The sequence below is a fragment of the Rhamphochromis longiceps genome, linkage group LG1 (assembly GCF_057381845.1).
Source record: "Rhamphochromis longiceps isolate RC_006_pf linkage group LG1, R_longiceps_female_GT1.1, whole genome shotgun sequence".
Classification (NCBI taxonomy): Eukaryota; Metazoa; Chordata; class Actinopteri; order Cichliformes; family Cichlidae; genus Rhamphochromis; species Rhamphochromis longiceps.
The window spans coordinates 41,829,233-41,845,963 of NC_140557.1; the positions used below are offsets into that span (position 1 = coordinate 41,829,233).

The 16,731-nt window shown below is 41.6% G+C and overlaps 1 protein-coding gene across 1 annotated transcript in view; it reads left to right on the forward strand.

Moving 5' to 3' along the window:
- The window catches only part of adamts17 (ADAM metallopeptidase with thrombospondin type 1 motif, 17), a 98,558-nt gene that overhangs the window by 49,495 nt on the left and 32,332 nt on the right, over positions 1-16,731 (forward strand). Inside the window, exons 9-15 of the mRNA XM_085409678.1 lie at positions 3,336-3,476; positions 3,816-3,966; positions 6,007-6,108; positions 6,257-6,402; positions 7,112-7,278; positions 10,297-10,424; positions 14,192-14,312. Of these exons, the coding sequence (XP_085265804.1) occupies positions 3,336-3,476; positions 3,816-3,966; positions 6,007-6,108; positions 6,257-6,402; positions 7,112-7,278; positions 10,297-10,424; positions 14,192-14,312 (956 nt within the window). The remainder of the gene's footprint in view (positions 1-3,335; positions 3,477-3,815; positions 3,967-6,006; positions 6,109-6,256; positions 6,403-7,111; positions 7,279-10,296; positions 10,425-14,191; positions 14,313-16,731) is intronic.

A 16,731-nucleotide genomic window follows, 5' to 3' on the forward strand; every position in this document is an offset into this window, starting at 1 on the left:
CCTCAACTGGGTGCCCCACCCCGTCCAATTGGCCTACGTGCACCCATGAGCCCTGGAGACGCAGACTAGACATCCCAATGTGGGCTGACTCACCCTAGACAGCAAGGTGGCCAGAGCACGCTATTTGGTTCATATACAACCATTGCAAGAGCTGCAAGTTGGACTTCTTTCCGGTGGGTTTTGGACTCCGCCAATGCTACAGTGGGTCACTGACTCTGTTCGTAACTTTTAGTCTCGTCTCTGCCTTTCACAAACAGTGTAGTTCTGTTGGCTTCATCAGGTGGTGGCCCACTGGAGTGGTTTGCAGCAGAAATGAGAATCAGCAGCTCCACGTCTGAAGCAAAGCTCCACAGCTGTAAAAGGGTGGAGTGCCCACTCCAGCACAGGGACAAGTTGCTGCCCCAAGTGAAGGAGTTAAAGAATCTCGGGGTCTTGTTCACAAGTGAGGGGAGAGGGTAGCGAGAGATCGACAGACGAATTAGTGTGGTGGCTGCAATGATGCGAATGCTGTAACCGTGTGTTGTCGTGAAACAAGAGCTCATTGTAAAAGCGAAGCTTTCAATTTACTGGTCGATCTACGTCCCTACTCTCACTTATGGTCACAAGCTTTGGGTAGGGATCGAAAGAGAATGTGTGTACAAATGGTGGAAAGGAGCTTTCTCTGAAGGGCCTCTCCCTTAGAGATAGGGTGAGTACGTCAGCCATCTGGGAGGATTGCAGAGTAGAGCCTCTACTCCTCCACATCAAAAGGAGCGACCCGAGGTGCTGGAGGCATCTAAAAGAATGCTTCCTGTGTGCCAACTGGGTGAGGTGTTCCAAGTATGTCCCAAAGTGAATAGACTCTGGGGAAGACCCAGAATGCTGAAGAGATATTTCTTGGTTGGCCCGGGAACTCCTCGGCGGGACAAATAAGCTACAGGAGGTAGCTGGGGAGAAGGGTGGACCCTGGAGAAGTGGAAGAAAATGGATAGATGGATGGATGGTATCAGCGTGGGATGTATTTCAGCAGTCTTGTAGGAATGGGATCTAAAAAAACACGCTGATAGTTTGGAGGAAGTAATTACTGAAGTTAACTCAGAAAGATCTATTGGAGAAAAAGACTCTAAATGAATATCAATTTAAAGTAGTTGTAACATTACATCTATGGGATTGTTATGAGTAATTTTCCCCCTAATGGTTAAAATTTTATTTCTGAAGAAATTAATGAAGCTACCATGAGTTGACTTTAAAGGGATGGTTGGCTCAACAGATCTCTGACTTTTTGTCAGCGTGGCTACAGTGCTGAAGACAAATCTAGGGGTCTTATTTTCTTTAATCAGTGATGAATAATAATGTTTTAGGAGGGCTTTTTTTTTATAAAGCAGCAAACTGACTTTCCAGGCTAAATGATGATCCTCTAAATGACTGAAGTGCCATTTCTTCTTTCCATCAGCATGGCTACAGCTTTCTGCTTTAAGGTGCACGTTTGAATGCTACGCAAGGAAATTAACTACTTCTGATTTGAGGCTTTCTTTTCTGGAGGAGTTACAGAATCTACAGTCAACACAGTGAAGATGTAAAATTGTCAACAAGATGATTAGCCTATGTGGGAGTAGAGCTCATACTGCTGCTCTATACTGTGTAGACACAAGCCATTAAAGAAGATAAGAGTGGATGAATTTTATCCTGAGATGTAATTACAGCACTTTCTGAAAGACTGCTATCTACTGTGATGAAGACTGCTGCTGTGTAATGCATTATTGTAAATTTAAAGGAAATTAGGAAATGATCAGACAAAAGATGCTTTTCAGGAAATGCTGTTAAATGTTCAGTTTCTGTGTCATATGTCAGAACAAGATCTACAGTGAGATTAAAGTTATGGGTTCTTTTACATTTTGAGAGAAGCCATTTGAGTCTAATATAGATAAACTTCTGTGTTGAGGCTGTCATTTTTAGGTTTCCAAATGAATTAAAACTCTGTCTGTGTTGTTGGTTGATTAATTAGCTGGAGCGGAAGATTATTGCCACACCAGCTCGTCAGGCTGTGATTCAAGGATTCTGACAATTCTGCTCGGGTATTGGTTCATTGAAACTAAAATAAGCATCCTGCTGTAACTATACACGTGCACATGAACTGACTGACAGCACAGTGACAGAAAGCTGACACCACATTCACCTGGGAATCATGTATAAAAGCTTAAAGAAGCTTTGTGGCTGTTCTAAGTACCACAGAAGTCATTACTGTTTTCAGTCAGCAGCTCTCTTCCATTTTTGGGGAAAAATAATGAGCTGGCACACACTGTACCTCAGTGCAGTCTATGAACATGCACAACAGGGCAATGGTGTTACATAAGTGCACGCACAGATTCATGATTCATCCAGACACACTAAAGAGAATTCTCTTGTGTGTGTGTGTGTGTGTGTGTGTGTGTGTGTGTGTGTGTGTGTGTGTGTGTGTGTGTGTGTGTGTGTGTGTGTGTGTGTGTGTGTGTGTGTGTGTCACAAAGGTGTCAAAGCACTATGCTGTTAGTATAAACTTAGAACAGACAGTACTGTATGAGTGTTTTAATGCACCATGCTTATTACTGATCACATCCAATAGAAAGACCCAAATAAAATAGATCGCAATAGTTATTTCATGTCAAAAACACAAACCAAAACAAAGCCAAAAACTTCACCGGAACTATACTGACCTTTGAAACCTATACTGCGATATTCTCAAGAGTTCTTTAAGTGATGATTATAATGTAAAAAAAGATGTAGTAAAAAAATAAACAGGACTGAAAATCACTTTAAAATGACTATTTTAATGACATATACAGTAGCTCTCAGGAGAGTTGTCTTTGCAATCTGTGCATATGTTTTATTGTGTAACACCCATTTGGAACAACCTTTGTCCTGTATAGTGTGTTCTGTGGAGAATTTTGTATTATATATGTTGTAAGTTGGTGGCTTTTAGTCATTTTTAAAGTGTTTCAGCATATTTGTGTCCAGACATTTTGATCTGGACTTTGATGGAGCAATAATTTATTCTATTTATTAGTGCAAGTGTATCATTGGCTTACTGTCTGGCCTAGACAAAGCCCATTTGGTCACAATGTACTATGAATGGAGTGGGGTTTCTTCTGCCAAGGACTATTTTAAGGTCTACCTATGGGAGTGTAGGATCTTTGCCTGACTAATGATGGTAGCGTTCATGTTTGGAGACCTGAGGATTGAATGCAATTCTTAACATGCTGACTGTGGTGCAGAAAATGCTTCAGATTCGATCGATGTGATCAAGTACAAAAATTGGGAGTTTGGGAAGTCCGGGATCATCTTCAATCTACTCTATGTATACTATCCTGTCTTTTCAGCATGGGAATGAGCCATGATGATGACCACGCCACCTGCATTGGCTATTCCCATATAATGTCTGGTGAGTGGGTGAAAGGAAGAAATCCCAGTGATCTTTCCTGGTCGTCCTGCAGTCGCAATGACCTGGAGAATTTCCTCAGGTACAAAACACAAGTTGGAAAGTCTCTCTTCTCGAGTTATTGTTGTTTTACATTGTTTACATAGCTAGCTAAAGTCTTTGCCAAGGAATAGTGTCTTGTCTAAAAAGTCAAGTTACAATGAAAATATAAAAAACATGCATTGTGGATGTTGATATCATCAATTACCACCTATATCTCTTTTCAAAAGAAAAAACTAATACTGTTTAAATATCCCTGCTGTAAATGCCAAGTCTCTTGTGAATGGGACAATAAAAAGAAAATGAAAAGAGAATTTTTTTGAAGTAAAATTGATTATTGTTAGCAAACCTGATCAATGTCTCTTTTTGGTATTTCAAACAGATCAAAAACCAGCACCTGCCTACTTCACACAGACCTCAGGAGGCGTTACCAGGTCCAGCTGCCCCCCAAGCTGCCCGGCATGCACTACAGTGTGGTTGAACAGTGCCAGATCCTTTTTGGAACCAATGCAACCTTCTGCAGTGAAATGGAGGTACAATCCCATTGCACCTGTGTATAATATTTGATATATTAGGCAGCTTTTACTAAAGGAGGTGGGATTTTAAAATTTCAGAAATCTTCCCATAAATAGCAAAATAGTTTAATGGTTGCTTTTTTTTAAAAACTCTTCAGAAAGTACTATTCTGACTATTCTCATAATAAAAATAAGACACCTTGTCCCATGCTTCCCGCTTTGTGCTTTTGGATGAAGCAATAACAAGACACCATCCTTTTAAATTACCGTATTTCCCGGACTACAAAGCGCACCTGAATATTAGCCGCACAAGCTAAAATCAGGGGAAAATCCTGTTTTGTACATACATTAGCAGCACCTGACTAAAAGCCGCAGGTGTTTCAATGTTGACTTATCATATGTAAGAGAATATGCACAAAGGGAATTGTCAGGAAAGAGATGGCTGTTTGGAGACACACCCCTTTTATTAATATTTTGAAAAACAAGTTATGGGTACATATTTGCACATGTAGTACATAACAATAACCTACAGCACACCAGAAAAATAGATTCAGCCTACCTTTTAGGCTCAGGTGCAGTGACACGGCTTTAACAAGAAGAAAAGTCAGTCATTCACCATCTTTCTCTTCTTCCTGCGCACTGAAACCACCAAAGTCCTCTTCTCCAGTGTCGGAAACGAACAGGCTCTCCGCTTCTCTCCTTCGTTGTCACTTTCAAAACCAAAGAAATCCTCGTTGTCAGAGTCGAACACCCTCAGAAGGGCCGTGGCGGTGTCCTCCTCTCCATCAGGCAGCAGTCCAGCCCAAATGACTATGTGAATGGGTTCAGGCAACAATTTATTTGTTGCAGGTGAGCTGGCAAGGGAGACATTGGTTGCATCACCGGCTAAAATAAAAGAGAGATATGATCGCTGCGCTAAGTTGTGTGAGTTTAGTCCTTGGCTCTTTCTCCACTGGTGAGTTCACCATTATAGGCCAAGAACTATGTGATTTCAGCTCCTGGTCATCAGAAGTCGGTGAAGTTATTTCATGTTAATTTGTTAAAACCTTGTCATGTCTTCTCCTATTTGTCAAGGAGGAGATACAGTTGTCAGTCCCCTTTTGGTAGCTAGTGGAATCCGGACCATTTGCCTGAAGCTCAGGCTTGTAAACTCATTTTGAAATACAGTATCTGTGTTTGCTAGGTGATGTGCTTTCTTGCACAGATTGAGTGGAACATGACCTTGATGTAGGGGATGCACAGCCTATTTTCCAGCATTTTTAGTTTGTCTTTGGAACCATAAATGTCTAGAAGCTGAGGTAGAGTACATGCTCCATGGTTGTTGGTGCAAAAGAGTGAAAGAGGAAAAGTTTTATTGTGGTTTGATCAGAAAATGTTACTGACAGGTGCATTGTCAAAAAGAGCACATGAAGTGACAGCTTTTATTACTTGATCTTGGTTGTATTCCTAGAATGTGATGGCATTTGGCTTGAGGAATGCAAAAGCCATCTTTCAGCACCATATTGGTGGGTTGATGGACAGTGTAGTATATTTACATGATTTGGTGGTTAGAGATATGCACACCGACCACTAGGATATTGTTTCTCAAACTTTTTCAATAATGTCCTTCAAATATTTTTGCCTGTGACCAGCTGATAGCATTTTTAGTATGAAAAGTAAGGGTCTAACAATTCCACAAAACCATTTGTTTTCATTGGAAGAAATTAACAAAATTAATGGTTTAAAAATACTGTATGTATAAAAATCTTCCTCTCACCCGCTGGGGATGACGTGCATGTGTTCAAGCTCGAGTTGTGGGGGAGACAGGTCCCTTTTTCCTTTTCGTTTTTCTGTCTAATATATTTATTATCTTGTCATCGGCAGTAGATGCTCATATGCTTTGTTTTTATTGTGGGATGTTAACAAGAAGTTTTGTGTTTACTTTACTGACTAAAAAGACAAGAGAAAAGAAACAATATGTTTTGAAAGAGTTTGGTGGTAAATTAATCGAAACATTGAACATATTATGTTAACACCCGCATTTATGTGGGAATTCATGTTATCATCTTTATGTCTCAGCACCTCATGTGTGCTGGGCTGTGGTGCTTAATAGAGGGAGAGACATCCTGCAAGACTAAACTGGATCCTCCCCTGGACGGAACGGAGTGTGGGGCAGACAAGGTAGGACTGTTTTGCTCAAAAACAATCTGCATCCATTCACCAATCCTCAGAGCTACAGGTCGTTCAGGCCAGTAGCTTATATTGCGTGTTAGCTTGAAAAAATTACGAATAAAGTATTTGTGAAAACATCTCAATATGTTTTTGTCAGTGGTGCAGGGCAGGCGAATGTGTCAGTAAGACTCCCATCCCTCAGCATGTGGATGGTGACTGGAGTCCATGGAGCCAGTGGAGCTTGTGCAGCAGGACCTGTGGTACTGGAGTCCAGTTCAGACAGAGGAAATGTGACAACCCTCCGTACGTCACCAGTTTGTCTGTGTATTTGCTTACTAATGTTACACGTTCGCCTACCTGAGACCAGAAAGCAAAGAGGGGGCATTTTGTTATGATTTCAAATTTGGTCTCATTAACATCACAGGTATTTGAAGTTAATATAACTGAAAAATTAAAATATTGCAAAAACTTTTCTTTTGTGAATGAATCTCAAAGGTAAACTTTAACATATCTCGAGATTTTTTTGTTTCATTTTAATTTTGATGGTGGCTTTTATCCCACAACAATTCAAAGGTAAGTATGCCAGATGATTAGAATATTTCATGAGATCAGTCTACAAAGGATTTATAGCACCGAAATGTCCAATTTCTGAAAAATGTATTCATTTATATATTACATATGCTGACTGTGAAACAGAAACACTGCAGCTGCTGATTAAGACCACAAGCTAATATAAAGTGTGGTCACATAGCAAGGGTCTTTTTGCAATCAGAAGAGGTGTCCCCTTGCTGGCTATTAAAAAGAAGTATGAGGTTTAAGGCACTTTGCAGGTATTAATCTACTGAATAAGGTTTAAATAAATACTGCTTTTAGTACTAAAAAGGTCCTTACAGGCATTATGAAATGTATGTAATGCTTACATGTGTTACTTTAATACTAACGCTCCAGTCTTCTTGTTTTCTAAACTAAGTGTTCACACTGTATGTGTTTGTGTGCGTGTGTGTGGGCACAGACCTGGTCCAGGTGGGCGACACTGCCCACAGGCCAGTGTGGAACACAAGGCCTGTGAAGCCCCTCCCTGTCCCAAGGGGTCACCCAGCTTCAGAGATTTGCAGTGTCTATCCTATAACCAACAAGCCAACAAGAAGGGCGGCATGCTGACTGCTATTGTTAATGACGGTGAGTTCCATAGAACGTCGTACTGCACAGTTACAATCATTACAATCAGTGCCTTTCAATAGTGTGTTTGTAAAACTCTGAAGCACATCGGCAGTTTATAAATTTGTCTGGAAGCATGTCTGGGCATCAGATGTCAGTTTCAAAACTATGGCAATGCTTTTCAAATCATATATTGTGTGGTGCGAGCGGAGCTGAATCAGAACCAGACGGTGTGGAGGCCTCTGGCAGAGACAGAGCTGGTTGGAGCTGCGTAGTGCACACAGTCCACTCAGGACACTTCTCAGGCTCGGACAGCAATGCCGAGTAAGTAGCTGGCTGGATAAGCTCGCCCAATTCCCCAGCAGACAACAGAGGAGGCTGGGTTGGCTTGCCTGAGCTCTCAGTGGAGACAGGAGGCTAAGACTGCCCGGCTGAGCTTCAAGCGTAGACAGACGACTGAACAGGCTGAATGGATTCAAGAACTCTGGGGTCCAGACGTGGCTGACGCCTCTCTGGACCCCTGCGGCTAATGCTTGGCCTCGTCCACCACAGCTGGAAAACTCAAAAACCAATCTTATTTGTGGTCATCTATCGTCCACCTGGGCCTTACACAGAGTTTCTGTCTGATTTCTCAGACTTTTTATCTGATTTAGTTCTCGCTGAAATAATGCTAAAAATGACAGCCTCAGCACGGCATTCGTTAATAGACTCATTTGGTTTCTCTCAAAATGTAAAAGAACCCACCCACCAATTTAATCACACACTTAACAGTGTTTCCCGAAAACCCTCTCCTGTCTGATCATTTCCTGATAACATTCATCAGGAGGAGTAGGCTTCATCACAGCAGATCTTTCTGAAAGTGCTGTAACTAAGTTTAAGAATATAATCCACCCACTGTTATCATCTCCAATGCCCTGTACCAACACAGAGCAGAGCAGCTATCTGAACGCTGCTCCAACAGAGGTCGATTATCTTGTTAATAATTTCACCTCCTCACTACGTACGACTCTGGATACTGTAGCTCCTGTGAAAACTAAGGTCTCTAATCAGAAGTACCTGACTCCGTGGTATAATTCTCAAACACGTAGCCTAAAGCAGATGACTCGTAAGCTGGAGAGGAAATGGCGTGTCACAAATTTAGAGGATCATCATTTAGCCTGGAGAAATAGTTTGCTGCTTTATAAGAAAGCCCTCTGTAAAACTAAAACATCTTACTATTCATCACTGATTGAAGAAAATAAGAAGGTTTCTCTTCAGCACTGTAGCCAGGCTGACAAACAGTCAGAGTACTATAAAGGTTGTCCTTTAGGTGATTGTTGTTGTCATTTGGCGCTATATAAATACACAGAGGATAATGAGGGAAAAACAGCTGGGACTAATTACATATAATAAGACAAGGAAGCAAAAGTGAAAACACTGAACACAGGAAGTGTCAAAATCAAACAGGAATCATGACACATTCACAAAGACGTGGACTTGACACTGTGACATGGAGACTGACAGAGGAGAGCGTGGAGCACGGAGACCACGAAACAAGTGAGACCCAGCAAAACACCGAGACAGAAACCTAAAGACTGAAACTATAACATAAGCACAAGACCATAAAGAGAACTGTGGGTCACAGAGCACCGTGACATATATCATATGTAACTCTTAATCCATAATGTCAGTAACATGAGTGGTTAGGTTAATGGATCATATTGGATTATGCTTTGTTTATCCCAATATCTGCTCCCACAGTTTTAGCCATTAACAAGCCAGTACTGAGTCTGGGATGGGTACACTGCTGTGTACGAGGCATTCGTTTAAAAATATTGTAGTTTTGAATTGGGGCAAACCAATCAACTCAACTGATTTGGATGCCAGCACAAATATATTAAATAAGTTAAATGTGAGAGCATCCTCTGGAGCAGGGGTCCCCAACTCCAGGCCTTGAGGGCCGGTGTCCTGCAGGTTTTAGATGTGTCCTTGATCCATCACAGCTGATTCAAATGGCTAAATGACCTCCTCAACATGTCCTGAAGTTCTCCAGAGGCCTGGTAATGAGCTAATCATTTGATTCAGGTGTGTAGACCCAGGATGAGATCTAAAACCTGCAGGACACCGGCCCTCGGGGACCCCTGCTCTAGACCCCTGGGTGATTGGATCCCAGAGGTACAGAACAGGTAAGAAAAACCACTTAAATCACTCCAGTTGGAGTGTAAAAAGTAAAAGCTCACACTGTATGCACAGAACTGTTAGGTAAAGTCCTCCAGTCATGTTTTTTCTGAATAACTACATTACTCGTTTTTCCAGAATAACACTGAATACAGTTTTTACCCCTTAGCTGAAAATCTTGTGAATGTGATAACTTGAGAACAAAGCGAAGGGAATTTTAAATTGATACCATAAGTGTATCTACTGGACAGCTAAGGGATAGAACTGGCAGCTGCCTGTATTTTTTTAATTATACTGAATGTAGAAATGTACATCCCCAATTCCACAAAAGAAAAAAAGGAGGCTGTGTAAAATGCCAATAAAACTGAGCAAACATGTAATTTATTCCTAAGAGAACACAGGAAATATGTGAGACATTTTACTATTTCATGAAAAATATTAGCTTACTTTTAATTTGATGGCAGCAACACTTATCGGGAAAACAAATGGCTGGAAAATGAAGTGGTACTAAAAAGAAACCGTACAAAGAACAATTGAAACTAATTAGGTTGGATGGTACCAGGCTGAGTTTCACCAATCAGTTTAAAAACTGCAGCTACAAATTCTAGAAAGATTTCTGTGAGTAATTCATCATCTATAGTACATAATGTAATCAACAGAAATCAGTACTGGATGCCTGTGATCTTCAGCCTGTCAGGCAGCAATACATTAAAAGCTGACACGACTCTGTCACTGAATACTTTTAGAAGTCATTGTTTGTGAACCCAGTTCACCATGCCATTAATATTTCTATTATTTTGAATTAACACCGGCTCAAAATCAGACTTGACTGTCATACATGCATACATCTTACAACTGGATTTTGTGTGTGTTTATGAGCAGATAAGCCATGCATGTTGTTCTGCAGCCCAGTGGGCCGAGACATCCCAGTTCTGATGGCTGACAGAGTAATGGATGGGACTCCCTGTGGACCGTATGAGGTGGACCTGTGTGTTAATGGAAGATGTCAGGTACATATGTATCCAATATTGCACATATGTGATGAAATAGACCACATACAGTTTGACTTCTTTCCATTCGTGACTTCTGTCTTCTGGGGACCTCCCAGCTCTAGATAGATTCAGTAATTCCCGAGCAAAAAAAAAAGCTTTGGGATGTCACTGTGACATACTACACCAGCTGAGCGCATAGCTGGACTGGCCATTGGGCATACCGGTGGGCCGATGGTGATTTTTCATTTCTGTTTGTTTGTTTTTGTAACGGTATAAAGAATGAAAGGTGGTGGATTAGCCAATTGGTCATGATCAACTGTGGGCTGGAGAAATTACAACACATCCGTATTGAGGTGAAAAGGAACGTGATCCGTCCCGTACTTCAGCTAGAATGGAAAAAAAAGACACAAAGCTGGAGTTATTCTGTCTTTGCTGCACAGCTGCCTCTTCTCCCATTCTCTCCCTCTCCTATCAGCTGATCGGCTTTTCTCTCTTGTTTATTTATCGCCCACTTTGCGCCAAAAAGAGGAAACCAGCAGATGTCGCGCTAAACAACAGAAGCACGTTTAAGCTTGATCAGCTGTTAGAATTTATTTAATATCACTTTCTAGTATCAGCTGATGTTTGCTGGAGCCACAGCTGTAAAGCTGCTGGTCATGATATTGGTTTGGAAACATGAAGGTGATCCACTGTATACAAATCCTACATATATACCAACAAGACAGTGTACATCACTGTCACAACAGCGTTTGTTTTAGTTCAAAGGCTTTATGGTTTTTCCTGTAACACCTGGTGGTGTAGTCGGACGATTTTTTGTCCCAGTCCAGCCCTGGCTATTTGGGTGGTCAAGGCGCAGACTCCCAGCACATCATTTTCAAACCCCCTGCGGTCTTTCGCTACTTGGGTTAAACACGATATATAAGTCACTTAGATAACTGCTAAATGTTAATGTTTGGTTTATTTCAGTGTTTGATTTGTTCATGAGTAAATCGGTTTGGCTGAGATTAAAGTTCAGCTTCATAACTGGACCGTTTTAAGTCTTACCTGTCACCATCCTCCCTACTCTGGTCTCTTAAAGAGCACTTAGCAGAAATATTAAACAGCCTAACTAATAGGATTACCACTTCCCATCAGCAATATTAGGGAACCACCCCCCCACCCTCTACCTCACAATGCTTAATCAACATAATCAACTTTAATTTAATGCATGTGTAAAACAAATACACAGAAATCAATTATTTTTCTACAATATTTAAATGGACTCAACATCTTTCTTCAACAGAACTGCAGACTGCACAGATGGTACAAGTACTATAGCTTAGTGTATATTAGACTTAACAGTTACTATATACAGTAATGGACTTCTATACATGTAATCAGATGACCATTTTGGTTAAGATTAAGAGAATTATTATTTATTAAAAGTTAGTCATTTTTAATGAAATAACAAAGAAAATTATTTCCTTGTGCCCCCCTCTCCCTGTTAATGCCCTACCTGGGCCCCTGGCAACACTTTGCTAGACCCGCCCCTGCACAGTTACCAGCTGTCAGCTGCTTAGAAAAGGATCCTGGTGTTATTTGTCTCTCAGAAACAGTTCGTAACTTCAACTCATTCGTGTCACCTAAAAGGTAAACCTGTTTCTCCATCACCTGTTCAGCTCTGATGATTCAGTAAGGACATCTCCTGGTTTCATCTTCATGTTTCCCTCTCACCACATATCCAAACCGACATCATGACCAGCAGCTTTACAGCTGTGGCTCCAGCAAACATCAGCTGATACTAGAAATTAATATTAAATAAATTCTAACAACAGCTGATCAAACGTGCTGCTGCTGTTTATCCGCTGGTCTCCTCTTTCTGGCGTGAAGTGGGCGATAAACAAATAAGTAAGACGGGACTTGCGACAGAAAAGCCAATCAGCTGATCATTGATCAGTTTCTTAATTGAAGTAGCAACAAGGAGGGAGGGGAGAGAATGAGAGAAGAAGAGGCAGCTGTGCAGCAAAGACAGAATAACTCCAGCTTTGTGCCTTTTTTCATTCTAGCTGATGTACGGGAAAAATCGCTTCCTTTTCGCCTCAATATGAAACTCCGATGGCCAGTCCAGTTGTGGCTCCATATATCAGTTGTTAAGGTAAACATTGAAATACTATGCAAACATTCAGAGATGCACTTACACACTTGTTTTACTTCTCTGGGATAGTTTTCTCTGAGATGAAATGCTGCGGTTTGGAAGCAGGTAGCAAGGCTCCAAATGCTCCACCAGACCACTGACATTTCTTGCAGACAACAGCAGCTCTATCACATACTGCTCTGATGCGCTGAGCTGGGTTAGGCCAAGTAGCGCCTTTTGTGAGGTGATTTTGTGATACTTCGGATCGGATAACGTTTTTTATTTCTCTCCGATATCCAATCCAGTAATTTAGGTCAGTATCGCACCGATACGTAATATCGGATCGGTCCATCTCTAATTTTCACGTACTTTACATTTGTTTTGTAGTTGTGTGTCTTATTTTGAAATAAATATTTAGGCGTTACCATATCGACCAAAGGGGGAGAGAGGAGGATGTTACTCTCAATGTTGTTGGCGCATTTCAGGAGGACACTTCTAATAAAGTTACACAATTACGCCGTGAATTTGCGTTGATTATTATATTTTCAAAATACCACAGTTTTTGTTTTGGTCGTATCATTTTATTTTGTTGTATTTATTCACGAAACGTTAAGGCCGGTCCGTGAAAATATGTGTGAAATATGTGAAAACGATGTGCCGGGAGCCACGCCTTGACCACTTTCGGAGATGTCTGGTGGGTAACAGGCATCTCCGAAAACGTTAGAGCACTTTTGCAAATATGTCTTGATGAATCGAGCAGATATTTGAAGTTTACGCAGCACCATTCTCGACTGAAAATATTTTAAAAGTTTATTTTGTGATCCAGAAAGAGTAATATTTCAAACTCCGCCATTGTGCGTCCCTCCGCCACTGCCTCGTTTGAGTGTTGGACGAAATGCATTCTGGGATGTTGCATTTCGTCATTTCAAGCTGATTGGAGACCAAAACAACCAATCAGATTTTTTTGCATCCAAGTCTGTGATTGGCTGGTTTTGTGGCACAAACATAACGGTGTAGAGAAAGAGTTGAACGTCCACGGGCAGAAATGTTGAGAGCGTGAGCAACACGTTGCGAGCGAGCGCAAATGCAAAAACTGAGCGAGAGGGGCTGCTGTGTCTGTGTGGATAATAGCAAACACTGAAATACATTTTTTGCAGGCAGCAATGAAGTTTGTTCACTCAAATTTAGCTTTTCTTCTCTCAAAATAAATTTCTCCTCAAAATGCAACACTTGCACCTGCAAATAGTTTTTACGTGCGCTCAGAATAGTGGCACAAAAATGACGCCATAGTGGGAGGCTTGTTTTTTTTAAATCCTGGCATGTGAGTAATGGCATGCTAGGAGAGAGGCAAAGAAATAGACTAATTAATATTGATCTTTTTTTTAATGGGCTGCAGTTTCTGTTTACCTAAGAAATTCCTGTTCTTTTTCAGTCCTAACAATAAAAACAATAAAAAGACCTCAATTATTTACTGTTAAATTATGGTTAATTATATCATTTATTTCATCTGTTAATATTGTGGTAAACTCATTCCATGCTCAAGGTAATATACAATCCTTTTGGCGACTGCTGTGTGTTGACCTAAGGATATAATTTTACATATGCATACAAAGATGTAAATTGTAATGTACTTCCTCCATTTTACAGTTGGGTTTTGTTTTGTTATGGACAGAAAATCGGCTGTGACAGCATCATTGGCTCATCTGCTAAAGAGGACCGCTGCGGTGTTTGTAATGGAGATGGACGGTCCTGTAAAATAGTGACAGGGGACTTCAACCACACTAGGGGAATGGGTGGGTATATATTTTTTCATGTCTAGCTAGTATGCTGCTCAGATGTTTTTTTGTAGTTCTTTTTTTTAACAAGTACCCAGTCTTTGCCATTGACTCCTGGTTTGATGTGGTTTGATGGGTTGTTTAAATTGATTCTTCCAAAAGCGATCCTAAATAAATATTTCAGGTGAAACCAACATATTCTAATGTTTTCTGTTTTATTAAAATTTTACAATGGTATATTATATTGGCCTTCAACTTAAAGTCACACCCATTTATAAACGTGACATGATGGATGTTTCTGTCTTTGCATTTGCTTCTTTTCCAACACAATGAGATGCAAGTTAATTTTAGTCAGTTTAGTCATTTTGGTATTCAATATGTATTGTTTATTTGGTTACATTAATGGACCAATGTGCCTTTCTTTAGTTAGTAAAATTGTCCCTGGTTTTTATTTACTGCTCACCAGTTACTTTAATAGTTGAGAGATTATTAGATGTAAAATTCTAAGCATGCGCATGTGTTTACTAGGGCTGGGTATCATCACTGATTTCTAGAATCGATTTAATTCCGATTTACAAGGTCCTGAATTGATTCGATCCACGATTCGATTTGAATCAGGTAAATTTTGCCTCAGACAGTCAGAAATATTATAATTCTGATCACTTATCAGTACATATCTATATTTTTATATCTACTGTCCTGGATCTCCAGTCCAGGACATCGAGATCAATATCCATAAATCGATAATCAAAACCCACCCCTGGTGTTTTTACCCCCACACATTTAAACACTCCCCTCAAGCATCTGCGTACACACCTACACAACCACACACATACACTTGTTTTTTATATTTTAGTGAGGACATCTAATTGACATAATGATTTCCTTAGCCGCTTACCCTAAACCTAACCATCAAAAGTGAATGCCTAACCCTAGCCCTTATCCTAAACCTAACTGTAACCCAAATGACCTGCGGTCTCTGCGCTTCAGCACTTTGCAGTGCACAATGCTCAGCAGCACTGCAGCTGGCTCTCTGCTCCAGCAGCTCTCTCTCCTCTCCAGTCCAGCTGCTTCTGAAATACAGAATGCATGATTAGATGATGCTCACCGGCTGCGAAAACCAGCCTTCCTATTTTTTTTTTTTTTTTTTTTTTTGCCTGTCCCGTTTTGCTCTTTTGCATCAGAATTATTGTCTAAAGGCAAAGAAAGATGCCCAACGGATTTACTTTACCAAACTGACCATCCCAGCCTTGCCGTAATGGTCCATTTGATTCACCTTTTATTGTTTATTTTATTTTCACTTACTGAATACGGGACAGACTTGACTGGGGGAAAGAAGGGGAGAAAGAAAGAGGGAAAGAGAAACAGCTGAGAAGAGGGACGGGGGAGAAGGGCCTGGGTCACCTGCTGACAAAGAAAAAAGAAAGCAAGCAGAAGAGAACAAGAGTAATAGAATAAACAACATCACAATGATATATGGGAATATGACAGCAAATACTAAATATTAAACATTATTGTGCAGCACATAAGATCAACAGAACACAGTGTGCTCTGAGGTAGGAGCCAAAAAGGGTGTAGTTTGTGGGTGTGATCACCCGTGTGTACACCTGTGAGCATGGACGCGCTTGTTTTTTGTTTTTTAAAAGGTTCCTTCATGTAATAATCTGCTAGAGGGTGTGGGGGGGCCACAGCCCCGTCCTCCAGGGCGTGAAGCAGGTGTGGAGGAGATCAAAACTCCAGACATCCAGAGGCCCCCAGAACACAAGAGACCAAGGAAGACCAACAGAGGGGCAGCCGCGCCACTGTTCCAGTAAGAGCTGAGGAGAGTCCCAGATGAGGGCTCACTCAGCAGCCGCGGAGCAGAAGCCAGGGGGAGTTGCAGTGACGCGCCCGTGAGCTCCGCCGGCAGCCAGCTGCGCCTGAGTGACCGAGCCCCAGGCCGAGAGGCCGGGGGCACCCCACCTCCGAAGTGGCCCGAGCGAGCCCCAGGCTCCAGGCCCCGATAAGCAGCCGCCAAGGAGTGAGCCGGTGTGTACCTGGACGCCCATCCCCGGACACAAAGAACCACCAACGCACCGATGTCTGAGGGGGTCCGCCACTGGCAGGGGAAGTGGTGGTAGGGGGAGATAGGCCTCCAAACCTTGGAGGGCCTGAGATGTCCCCAGAGAGGTGGCGCCTGACACCCAACCTGACATATAGACACAGACATACAGGCACACACAGATACAAACATCCATCCAAGGCACAATCCCGCCCCCCGTTTGGCAAATCTGATCACGCCGCCATCTTCCTCATGCCAAAATACAAACAAAGGCTGAAACAGGAAGTTCCGGTTCAGAGGAAGGTCGCGCGCTGGACGGATCAATCGGTGGCCGCGTTACAGGACGCACTCGATGACGCAGACTGGGGCATGTTCAGAAACAGCTCCGACGATGAC